This window comes from Scyliorhinus torazame, chromosome 13 (genome assembly GCF_047496885.1).
Source record: "Scyliorhinus torazame isolate Kashiwa2021f chromosome 13, sScyTor2.1, whole genome shotgun sequence".
NCBI classification, from domain to species: domain Eukaryota; kingdom Metazoa; phylum Chordata; class Chondrichthyes; order Carcharhiniformes; family Scyliorhinidae; genus Scyliorhinus; species Scyliorhinus torazame.
Window position 1 is genome coordinate 194077953 of NC_092719.1, and position 12893 is coordinate 194090845.

The window sequence follows — 12893 nt, forward strand, 5'->3', positions numbered from 1 at the left end:
AATATAGGAAAAGACAAGACAAGATGAAAGGGGAAGTGTCTCGCTTTACAATGAAAAAGTCGGCGTCGCCCCTCTCAACATAGCCTCAAAATCGGAGAATCCAGCCCATAATCTCCCAAATGGAGAATCTTACCCTTACTCTCTATTGCCAGAAAATCATGTTTTATTTCCAACTTCCCCTTTCATCTCGCAGTTTTAACCCTCTGTTCTTCCACGGGAGTTCTCACTACATCAGGAATTGAATTTTTAAACTCCTCCAAAAGTATAATTTCTCTGAGAGGTTCATACGTTTGGTCTATTTTCAAAGCCCTTATCCACCTATCAAAATTACTCTGTTTGAGCCTTTCAAACTCCATGTATGTTTGACCAAATTCTTTCCTTAAATTTCTAAACCTTTGTAAGCTTCAGGCACTAGCTGATATGCACTTAAGATGGATTTCTTCACCTCCTCATACGTTCCAGATACCTCCTCTGGTAGTGATGCAAACACTTCACTAGCTCTACCTACCAGCTTTGTTTGAATCAGTAACACCCACATGTCCTGTGGCCACTTCATTTGTTTAGCTACTTTCTCAAATAAAATGAAAAAGGCTTCCAACTACCTTCTCGTCAAACCTTGGCAATGCTTGGACATATTTAAATAGATTCCCACCAAGCCTTCGACTATGACGCTCTTTCTCACTATCCTCATCACTATCATCCAACTGTACGTTTCCCTTTATGTCTGCCAATTTTAACTGATTGTCATGTTTCATGGTCATTTTCTGAAGTTCAAACTCCCTCTCTTTATCTTTTTCCCTGATCTGTATCTCCCTTTTTCTTTTTGTTCTGCTAGGGCTATTCTTTCTTTTTTCCTTTCTTCTCTCTCCTTTTCTTTTTCCTCTCTCTCTCTTTCTCTATCTTTTTCCTCTCTCTCTTTCTTTTTCCTCTCTCTCACTCTCGTATTCCAGCCGCTTTAATTCTTTCTCATGTTCCATTTGTTTAATTTGCAACTGAATTTTTGCCATTTCCAATGAGTCAAACTCTATCTCAGGCAACTTTAAATGCTTAACCACTGCCATAATTACCTCATCTTTTCACAACTTGTCAGGTAATGTTAACTGCCATGTTCTTGCCAAATCTAACAGTCTGCTTTTCGTTTCTGTTCCTAAAGTACTACGTGTAACATTCTCCTCCCCCAAAAACTTCTGAGCCTCTGAAAGAGCCATTGTTCACAACACTCCCCCCCACTTAAACTAAAATACCACACCGGAAAAGCAACAATCCTTCACTGTCTTTAAGTTCATAAAAGCCAATCCAATAGATAGACTTTCATCCCGGACAAGCCTCCAATTGTTATGGGCGAGGCATTTTCAGAACCCCAAAATGTATCATGGAGTTCAACCAACCTCTCCCTTTAACGGATTTGTTGCTTTTCCTAGCACACGGCTTTTGTCCCTAGGTGTGGGATTACAATTATGGACAAGTGGGTTTTTAAACACAAAACACTTTATTCCATGAACTCAATTTAACATCTTAAATAAACATTGGATCGCTTAACACCCCTTACTTCAAAGATAACTCAGAAAATATTGCAACAGTAAATAATTCCTTAAAATGTTCCTTCAAACTTCCAAGAGACTTAATACCTTTAAACAGTATCACATCAGGTTAAAGGATATATATATTTTCTGTAGAATGGCAGAGATATATTAGCTTGGTTGATTTCAGCTCCAGCACTTTGTTTTTTTCCTGCTGCACTCTGGACACACACAGACACACACAACCTGCTTTCTCCAACTGCAAAACTAAACTGCAAAACTTGCAGCTCTCTGGAAACACACAGACACACACACTGCTTTTTAACCTGCAAAATGGCTGTCCTGAGCTGAGCTCCACCCACTCTATGACATCACTGTTTTCTTAAAGGTACATTGCTTAAACATCCAGTTCTTAAAGGCACTCGCGCATGACAAATGCGAGAAACAAAGTTAAAGAACTGTGACTAGGCTCTACACAGGCAGGTATTACAAGCCAACCAATAGTCCATTGACTTCGGTGGCACTCGTAAATCAAACATGAACTCTGTTTCTTTCTGCAGACTTCCTGAGTATTTCCAGCATTTTCATTTTCGTTTCAGATTTTCAGTATTTGCAGTATTTTGCTTTTGCAGTTTTAAAACGGGTTTACTTTTTTCCCCACAATGGAAATAGTGGTCATAGTAATAGTGCCAATTTATTGGCTGTAGTTTGAACTGGAATCAAATTTATTGTGGAACTAACTCTACTTTCATAATGACAGAACTCAAAGCTTGTAAATGGCAGGCACATTTTGAAATGGGATATAGTTGCCAGCAATGGAATTATCCATGTCATCGAGGGACCTTTAACAACTCCTCTTCCGGTAAGTGTATCACAGAAATTGTACACCCTATTGGCTTCCTTCAACATTTGAAACTTTCAAATGATGATTGGTTTAGATACATCTTCCACCTCTAGGATTCAGAATTAATACCAGACAGACTGATAACAGTGGAAAGCTTCCCTTCCCTGTTTCTCCCACAATGTGGGGAGCACATTCCCAATCCACTTCCTAGTGGGTGTGAGACTACAACACAAGAACAGTCATAGTTCAGGATCCGTTACCAAGATCAATTTTGTAGCTACTGGCGTCAATGGAAATACCTCATTATTGAGAAGAAACCCTTTTGGGTTAAGAGTTAATGCATATTGCAGGGGGTTGAATGCTTCACCAAACTGGTGCAACATATTATCTGGGAGCACTTGATAATGATACTTGGGAAGACAATTTGGGAAAAACTTCCTATTTCACAAAGCTCAACACTGCAATCCATCCCACAATTTAAAAAGATTAATAGACAAACGTAAATCCATTTCACATATAACAGAAACACTGGCTTGAATTCTCCGGCCGTTGCAATTCACTTTTCCCACGAGCAGCGCACCCCTGCCCATAGGTTTACCGACAGTGAGGGGTGGCTTCAACAGGAAATCCAATTAACAAGCGGCGAGACTGTAGAGTCCCCCCGCCAGCCCACGGCATGCCACTGAGAAACACGAGGCTGGGGAACTGGAGGATCCAGCTGTGGCCAATGATATCGTTAGTGAACTGGGCCACAGATTGAAAGTTCCTGCTTTCAAACCGAGCCTCAGCTGCAGCTTGCACTTGGGCCTCTTCCAGATGATGAACTGACTGAGCTGAGACAATTGTATGTAATACCAACAGAGACAAGATGCCAAATAATAGAAGGGAAGGAGTGAAAAGTCAGGGGTTCAATTCAGATCCCAGTTCTACACTATTGACTCATCATGGACCAGCAATAGTGAAGACCAATAAGATGTCTTCAGTCACCCACCTGTTCCATCACGTGGTCAAGCATACATGTTCTGAGAGATCGTGCAAACCATAAAATACTATAAGTTCAAGTAGGGATTCCTGGATGAGAAGATAATCACTTGTATTCTGATTTCATATTTAGATTTTTACTCTTGTTCCCAAATTAATAACTTAATCAATTTAGGAAAGTTTTCATTAGTGTCTCTAAATATCTCAACGATATGCATTTGATATAGTTTGATCTTTAAATCTTTGGCTAATGTTAGAAGAACTTTCTCCTATAAGAAATGTATTACTGTTTTGTTATAACTTTTATAAATGTGAAAAGTCTTTCTAATTAGCAAAACTCTTTGTATTTCAGGTTATAGCTACTGCAAAGTCATCCCATGGTGTCCTTGGTGCAACATTGTGTCTGGGATTGGGATGTTTGATTGCTGCCATAGTTGGGCTGAGTTTTTGTCTCCGACGCAGGAATGAGGTTTTCCAATTTCAATACTTCAAGGTATGTTAAATTAATTTATAACCTGATCACTTTCTAGCATTTACTCTTATCCTGAGCCCATGCTGATGGAATTACAGTAGCACTGGCCTGGAAAAACATGCAAGAATACTCAAAAACCTGAAGCATAATTTTCTTCATTGGCTTCAGGACGCTAACATAAGGGTCGATTGGGGGGGTCAGAAGTCTGCACTGTATGGGAAACAGTCACCTGGTAGTGATTTTCTCCAAAATTAGCCAATTGGTGCTCAGTCCCATCAAAGCCTAAAGTTCCAACTCATGTTTTGTGTAATTTTGGAGCTGGCACTATTTCTCAATGGTGCAATCTTTGTTGAAATCTAGAATATTGTTTGCAGCATAGCAGAGCTTAATTTATGTTCCATCAAATTCCTCCTTGCTATGGGACTAATTGCTTTAAAAAGTGAGTCACAATCTGAAATGGAGGAAATAAAATACTCGTGTTTTGTACCAGTAAGCTACAAAAAAAGTTTCAAACTCCTGAAGCCCCAGGCCTAGGCCATGTCAATTTGCAGCTAAGTTGTTTAAATTTGGATAGATCTGATGTGCCCCTACTGAGAGAACATGGTGTACTCCTTACCGGACAATGCATAGACATCCAAGCAACTTGATTTGGAGACAAAAACACGATGAAGAATTTCCATGAGTCGTGTACCCAACTGACCAAAAGGGTTGAGGCAGTTGGAATTCTGTGTACGGCCAAGTGAATTTAAGACGAAAAAAAGGAACACATTTTAATTTGTATTTGTTATTAGGCCAATGATGACGATGGTATCGGCCTCAGGCAAGAGGACAATCCCGCTTTGGTTTCAGTGCCAAATCCAGTATACGGCGCTTATGGTACAGTTACAGACAACACCACCGAGCCATTTGAGGTAAGCAGCAATTAAATCTTCACAAGGTAAACAGAAGGGTTTTCAGAACATGCTGCATAGTATCTTCGATGGAAGTTAAAAGAGAATTATTTCTTTGGGAGCAAATATAAAGAATTTGAGGAAAAACTACTTTAATAATAATTTCCTTTATTGTAAATCACCTTGAAAACCAGGCATTTTATACCATGTCCCCAAGACTCTCATTTCCCTCTAATGGCTTAATAAAAACATCATGGCCTTCCTGCTACCTGATGTAATATAGCAAAGTGGTTCAAACTATGATGAGTGATCAAGGAATAAGAACCAGGGAAAAGGAAGTGGTTTGGAGTGTTACCATAAGCAGGTTTAAAATATTGCACTTTTGATAGATTGCTGCTGATCTTTATCCGAGTCATGAGAGGGGCTCTCACACATTTGAGAGCCCAGTAGTTAAACAATTTGCTTGGTCCTCAACTGCTGTTCCTGTCAAGAGCAAGATACTCCAGAAATCTGAAATAAAGACAGAAAATGCTGGAAATATTCAGCCAATGAGAGAAAAGGTTACCGACCTGGATCTTTGGTGCCACATTGGTTGTGTAGAGTTGGGGGATTTCCTGACTCACCAGGAGAAGTGCCCTGAATTCTGATATTTTTGTTTTGGTGGGGTTAAAGGGGGTGTGGGAGGTTGTCGGGCCCGCTACCCTACACCCCGGAAACTGTTTGGAGGCAGCCACAGGTGAGCTGTTGTCAAGGTGGACTGGATAAATGGCCCGCGTTGGTGCTCTGGAACTTTGTCCCAGTTTTATGGTTGAATATTAAGCCCTCAAATGTCAGATCCCCCAATCACTGCCCATGTCAACCCATGCCCCTCTACCATACCCCAGTGGTCCCCCATATGCTGAATGCCAACTCGTGCCCCTTCATCCACCCCACCCCCCCCCCCCCCCCCCCCCCCCCCCCCCCGATTCGTCCCATTCATCCCCATGGTCCTTTATAGCCTCTGCCAACTTAGACTGAATCCGCAGCCGCCACGCAAGGTTCCCGAACAGCAGGACCATGTTAGAACCACGGCGTCGGGAATTCGGCTGGTCGGGGATGGAGAATCGCGGGGAGGGCCTGAGGCAATGGCTTGAGGCGGTGGACACTCGGCACAGCGTACACCCAGAGTATGCCGATTTGGGGACGCAAAGAATAGCGAAACCGGCACCGGTCCTGATTTTCAACGGAATTTCCGCCCCGTCGCCGAACGCGATTTCGGCGTTGGGGGATGGAGAATCCAGCCCAGAGTGTCCACAACTTCGTGGTCAACATTTCATTGACATTACACCCAATTTCTTCCTTTCATATTATTCACATATCACTCACACGAGGGAATGAACAAGCAGCCTGTAGCCAAAGATTTGCCAGTATTTCTCCATTCGGCCCATCTTATACTGCGGTGTCTAAGCTCGGCACCAATGATCATGTCTTTTCACAGCACTTCCCAGTGAAAGCCATCACGATTGGCTCTCGTGATGAAATGACAAAGACAGATATATCACTTTGAGGCATTGAGTGAAATACTCCATTTCGCAACGCCGCAATAAAATGAAATACTTGTAGTAATTCACGCCCATGAGAAATCCACCTGAAAGGAATGGAACATCGTGGAAGGACCCACTCATCACATTTAAAGGCATTCTAATCACATCTAATGTTGGACAATGTGTTTTGGGTTTTGCATGCATGGACTTGGCAAGATATTGCCCGTTGCAAACACAGGCTGGGAAATGCTATTTGATACGATCAGTCAGTCTTTGTAGGCTAACATCCCAAACATTCTTCTCATGCATGTTATTTACCCCTTATAACGGTATTGTTACAAAGTGTCCTGATCAGTGCAAGACGAAAATCTTCGACATGTCTCTTTTCAGCAACATTGAGAATGTCTACTCCAATCATTATTAATATAATTGACTCAAAGGTATTGTATTGCACTGAACAACAATAGGACACCTCAATGTCAGGATTTGCTGACTTTTTTTTAAATTTGTGTTTAAATACAGGACAATGATGAATATGTATATTACTCAGACACACAAAACATTCTACAAAACTGAGAAGACAAGCCTCACTGCTTTTTACTATCGTTCATACCGTACTATTTTAGTGCAGTGTGTGACGATGCTATGGAAACAAAGAAAAACACAGGAACAAAAGGGTACGCTCCAACTGAGGGACGGGCTGTACAATAGTAATGAAAAAAAAGAATCGCTGGACTTGGTGTCTGATTACTTTTTGAACTGATGTGTGGGCACGCTGCAAGGGTCATCAAGGAACATGTGCAACTCACCCACTGAATTGCATTTTCAGTGCATTTTTCCAATAGTCGGGTGACTCTAGAAAGACTGAAAATTTATTTTTTCATTTTGTACTAATAGGCAAAGATAACATTGTTTATATATATATAAAAAGTTGTAATACTTATCTTTTTACGAGTAGATGTATAAGGAGGACATTGTATACTTCATTTCTTTGACACTTTGAAATATGGAACATATGCAAACAACAATTGAATTGTCATTTTGTTAAAACGTGGAGGAGAGTCATAAATAAAGACAGAAAATGGTGGAATTGCTCAGCAGGTCTGGCAGAAATTAAAAGACAAAATTCATGAGTTACTTTTTGATTCAAGACCTTCCAGTAGAACAGTTGTGATGAAGCTCCACCAGAAATACGAATTGACCATTTTTGCTCACAAATGCTGATGGCCCCCACGACGTAATTCCTGTTTTTATTTCAGGCTATTAACATTTGCAGTTTTTGTCTCTATCCTACTAACAATTGTCCATTATAATGTCCTTTTGCTCAATCTAGTTTTGAATTCTGTTTCAAAAACCGGAATGTTTACTTAACATGAGTGGGCTAGTCTGTTTAAGGAGCAGTCAATGAAAACCATATATATATTGAAGAAATATAAATATCATAATGTGGATTTTATCCAGCAATGAAAGCACTGAGAACTGGATGGTTGATGGCTATTGAGATCACACTATGCAGGCCTGAGTCGTCAATGCTTCATTTTTCCAAAAAAGCAAGGCCTGCTTTTATATCATGTTTATACCAGACATCAAATTCTTCACGAGAAAATTAAAATAAATGAGTTTTTAATATATCTCTCTACATGAATGTTTTGTTTTCCAGGACTCAACTATGATGATTAACCAGGGCTACAGGCCAGGTGATGTAGATGTCCAGGCTGTTACACTTTTTAGATAGACCATTGGATAAACATATGGATGATATGGGAATAGTGTAGATGGGCTTTAGAGTGGTTTCACAGGTCGGCGCAACATCGAGGGCCGAAGGGCCTGTACTGCGCTGTAATGTTCTGCGCTGTAATGTTCTATGTTCTATAACCCTTTGGGTCTGGTTGTGCATTGGGATGAATTACACAGTAGACTCACTGAAATAACATTTTGCATATATTAGGATGTACCACTGGGTGGCAGTATTTTCAAACATTACTGTCAGCTTATCTATATGTTAGCCTCACCATATCAAATTTATAGCATTATATATAATAGTTAGAAATCACATTACACCATGAAATTTGACTACATATTGCAAATCTTTTGAGCGATACAATGGGTAAAAGACTCGAGAAATCAGGTATCCTGCATTTTTATCAATTACGGTTAAGGACATAAATTAAGTGCACTTTTTTGTAAACAGATCATGGAGTAAGCACAGACTTTAGTGCAACAGTCTTTCAAATTCAAAGATTTTTTTTTTTAATTTAGATTACCCAATTATTTTTTTTCAAATTAAAGGGTCAATTTGGCGTGACCAATCCACCTAACCTGGACATCTTTGGGTTGTAGGGGTGAAAACCCACGCAGACACGGGAGAATGTGCAAACTCTACACGGAGTGACCCAGGGCCAAGATTCAAACCCGGGTCCTCAGCGCCGTAGTCCCAGTGCTAACCACTGTGCCACTTGCAGCTCTTTTTAAAAAGATTATTTGTAATGAGCACTTACATTATTCAACATGAAGCTTCACAGCTGAACTATTCATGGATGACCAGATGGATGATCAATATAATAATAATAATCTTTATTATTGTTACAAGTAGGCTTACATTAACACTGCAATGAAGTTACTGTGAAAATACAGGAGAAGGGTCACTGTCTGATCATTGCCAGAGTTAATCAGCAGTTTTAGAAACTACTTCACAGTTCACACTGGTGTATTTGTAAAATATGTTTATTGGGATTAATATATTGATCCCAGTTATTTTACAAGGTTTTGGGTGACTTCATCCTGCCCACCAACCATTTGTATTACAATCAAAATGAATCTCAGCCCATTTTCCTAGTTTATTATTACAGTACATAAGATATTACAACATTCAATATTCTTATTCCAACTTCTAAAACATGTAATTATCTCATAAATACATAAAATGAACAAGTCACAAATCATGCTAGTACAATGTTCAACTGAAAAACTTTAATATCTAATATCTGTTCATGCCACAAAATAGGCTACAGGCCAAATGCCAAAGAATTATAGAATCCCTACAGTGTAGAAGGAGGTCACTCAGCCCATCTGGTCTGCACTGACCCTTTGAAAGAATACCCTACCTAAGCCTACTCCCCCGCCCTATCCCAACCGAATCTTTAGACACTAAGGGGCAATTGTGCATGGCCAATCCAACTACATTAACAACTACAACTACAATAAACTACATGGGCGTCATTCTCCGACCCCCCGCCGGCTCGGAGAATGGCCGTTGGCCGCCGTGAATCCCGCCCCCGCCGAAGTCTCCGGTACCGGAGATTGAGCGGGGGCGGGAATCGGGCCGCGCCGGTTGGCGGGACCCCCCGTTCAATTCTCCGGCCCGGATGGGCCGAAGTCCCGCCCAGAAATTGCCTGTCCCGCCGGCGTAAATCAAACCTGGTATTTACCGGCGGGACCAGGCGGCGTGGGCGGGCTCCAGGGTCCTGGGGGGGGGGGGGGGGGGGGGCGCGGGGTGATCTGACCCCGGGGGGTGCCCACACGGTGGCCTGGCCCGCGATCGGGGCCCACCGATCCGCGGGCGGGCCTGAGTCGTGGGGGCACTCTTTCCCTTCCGTCTCCACCACGGCCTCCACCATGACGAAGGCGGAAGAGACTCTCCCCACTGCGCATGCGCGGGAAACTGACAGTGGCCGCTGACGCTCCCGCGCATGCGCCGCATTTCCGCGCCAGCTGGCGGGGCAACAAATGCCATTTCTGCCAGCTGGCAGGGCGGAAATCCCTCCGGCGTCGGCCTAGCCCCTCAATGTTGGGGCTAGGCCGTCAAAGATGCGGAGCATTCCGCACCTTTGGGCCGGCGCGATGCCCGTCTGATTGGCGCCGTCTTTGGCGCCAGTCGGCGGACATCCCACCGTTGGGGGAGAATTTCGCCCCATATCTTTGGACAGAGGATGAAAAACAGATAACCCGGAGGAAACCCACACACCGGAAGAACGTACAAACTCCACACAGTCACCCAAGGTCGGAATCAAACCTAGGTCCCTGCCGCTGTGAGGCAGCAGTGCTAACCACTGTACCATCATGCCACGCTTAGACGATGCCGACACCATTACAAGCCAAGGTGTCAGAGCTAAAAGCTCACTGGCACTTTGTTCATGAGACTTCAATTTCTCCACGTTATCAACACCAATTCAGCTCAGCACAAAGATTCATAGAGCACAAAGTAACAATTGAGGTATTTCAAAAACACAAGCAAACATATGGACAGGTGACTAAGGAAAATATCACGTAATCAATTTGCCATTTCCTGAAACATGGAAGCTGAATATTACAAATACCACAAGCTCAGTTTTGCACAGATTAGAAAGCAGCACAACGTAGGCGCAATGGTTAGCACTGCTGCCTGACGGCGCCGAGGACCCGGGTTCGATCCCAGTCCCGGGTCACTGTCTGTGTGGAGTTTGCACATTCACCCCCTTACGTGGGCATCACCCCCATAACCCAAAAAGATGTGCAGGTTCGGTCGATTGGCCACACTATATTGGGAATAAAAATAATTAATTTTCTTCTTAAAATAACTGCCTCTATCAGATATTTGAATTTTGGGTGTAAATTAAAGCAACACCTTAATTTTAAAATTCTCCCCCTTGGTTTTCAGATCCCTCCAGTGGTCTTTCCCATTATCTCTGTAATCTCCTCCAGCTCCACGGCCTTTGGAGATAGCTGCATTCTTCCAATTCTGGCATCCTGTGCATCTTAAATGTTATTTGCTCCATTGGTGGACGTGCCTTCTGTTGCCTAGGCCCAAAACTCTGGAATTCTCACCCTAAACCTCTCTTGCTCATTTTCCTCCTTTAAGACACTCCTTAAAACCAACTTCTTTGACCCGGTTTTTGATCATTTGACCTCATATCTCGTGATTCATTTCTATACTTTGATTTATAATGCCCCTATGAAGTCCCTTGGGGTGTTTCTTTACATTAAAAGTACAAAGTTGTTGTGGTTGATGATTTTCACTTGAATAATCTTCATGGACATAAACCTGTTCACCTCAGGGGGTAGCAGGAAAAGTGGGTTTTGTTGCTCAAGCTCCTTGAGCAAGATGGTCATGGAGAATCTAGAAGGTGATGTAGAAATGGGAAATCCATGGGGGGGGGGGGGGGGGGGGGGAAGAGAGAGAAACTCGAAACTTTGCATGATACAGTGTAAATGCTTGATTTAAGTTGCACAAGGTTGGAGAAGTGGAGAAATTTAGAAGCATGAAACTAGTGACCAGAAGTCAGAAGGACTTTAACTTTCAGAATAGCTTGGAAAAAGGGCAGCATGGTGGCCTAGTGGTTAGCACAGCTGCCTCACAGCTCTGGGTCACTGTCCATGTGGAGTTTGCACATTCTCCCAGTGTCTGCGTGGGTTTCGCCCCCACAACCCAAAAATGTGCAGAATAGGTGGATTGGCCACACTAAATTGCCCCTTAATTGGAAAACATAATTGGGTATTCTAAATTTTTTTTAAATGAATAACTTGGAAAACAAAACTGTGCCACAGAGCAGTCTGACATGGTCTATAGCTGCAATAAATCACTGGTTTAATTCCCAATTTTAGCCAGGACATCGAGCGAAACTGCACCTCACATGAACATGTTGGTTATAAGGCAATGTGCATCAGAGTTGCCAATCCCATAATGCAAGCAACTTATCACTACACTGTCAGAATGTGGGCCATGAGCAATCTCCCCATCCATCACTTCTCACTGAGCTGCCTATGGGGCAACTTTACCATTTCCTACGGGGCAACTTTACCATTTCATCTTGTGAATCGTGTTTTTGGATGTTGGTACGAACTGCAGTCAATGAATTCATAATCAAGTATGCTGTGATTAAGTACAATTTTTTCAACTGCAGAAATAAACATAATTCATCCAAAGCCACATAACGGATAATTGAAAAATAAATTGCTTCCTAAATGGTAGTCACCTCTATTCGCTGCTGTCAGTAAAAGTCATTTTATGTCCACAGTAGTTTGTGATTCTGATTGATCGGTGCAATCTGCTCTTTGTCCTTCTGCAATACATAAAACTAGAAACAGCATTGATTTTAAACTGGGATGTTGTGGGGGGGATAGGGTGGAACTCCACTGCATTGATGCATGATCTTTATGAGACCCATGTGATGAATTCACGATTGTTGCTGAAGCTATTTTATGTTAACTGGAAACGAGAGAAAAGAGTGAAGGTAGCCTTTCTGACTCTCAAAAAGCAGTAGAAACTGGAACTTCATGTCAGAATGTGAATGTATGAACAACTTGAAAGAGCTGGTGTGCAGATTGATGCAATTGGCATTGACAAATTCCACACATTTAAACTACAAATAAACTAGAAAAACTTCATGTAAAGGTGAAGGTCAAAGATAATCTATAATAGCACAGTAGTGATGATAAATCTTCAAAACAGATTACTACGTAGAACTTCCTCTGTAGATTAGCAGCTTTAACATAAGGTAATTAGGGCACACATGTCTCATTTCAAAGGTCGCAGTTAATCATTCAATATAAACGACAAAAAAAATAAAATGGGCCCTTTCTACCTGGAGTCTAAAACTTACAAGTAGTTTACAGCGTCTGCATTATTTAGCTTTACTAAGAGATTTATAGACCTTGAGTTGACCTGAAAATTTAACAAGCAGCTAC

The 12893-nt window shown here is 41.9% G+C and overlaps 1 protein-coding gene across 1 annotated transcript in view; it reads left to right on the forward strand.

The window, feature by feature from the left end:
• Positions 1–7859, forward strand: part of stab1 (stabilin 1) — a 416947-nt gene extending 409088 nt beyond the window's left edge. Inside the window, exons 66-69 of the mRNA XM_072472659.1 lie at positions 2281–2382; positions 3698–3838; positions 4609–4728; positions 6753–7859. Coding sequence (XP_072328760.1) covers positions 2281–2382; positions 3698–3838; positions 4609–4728; positions 6753–6806 — 417 coding nt within the window. The 3' untranslated portion in view covers positions 6807–7859. The remainder of the gene's footprint in view (positions 1–2280; positions 2383–3697; positions 3839–4608; positions 4729–6752) is intronic.
• The last annotated feature ends 5034 nt before the right edge of the window (positions 7860–12893 follow it).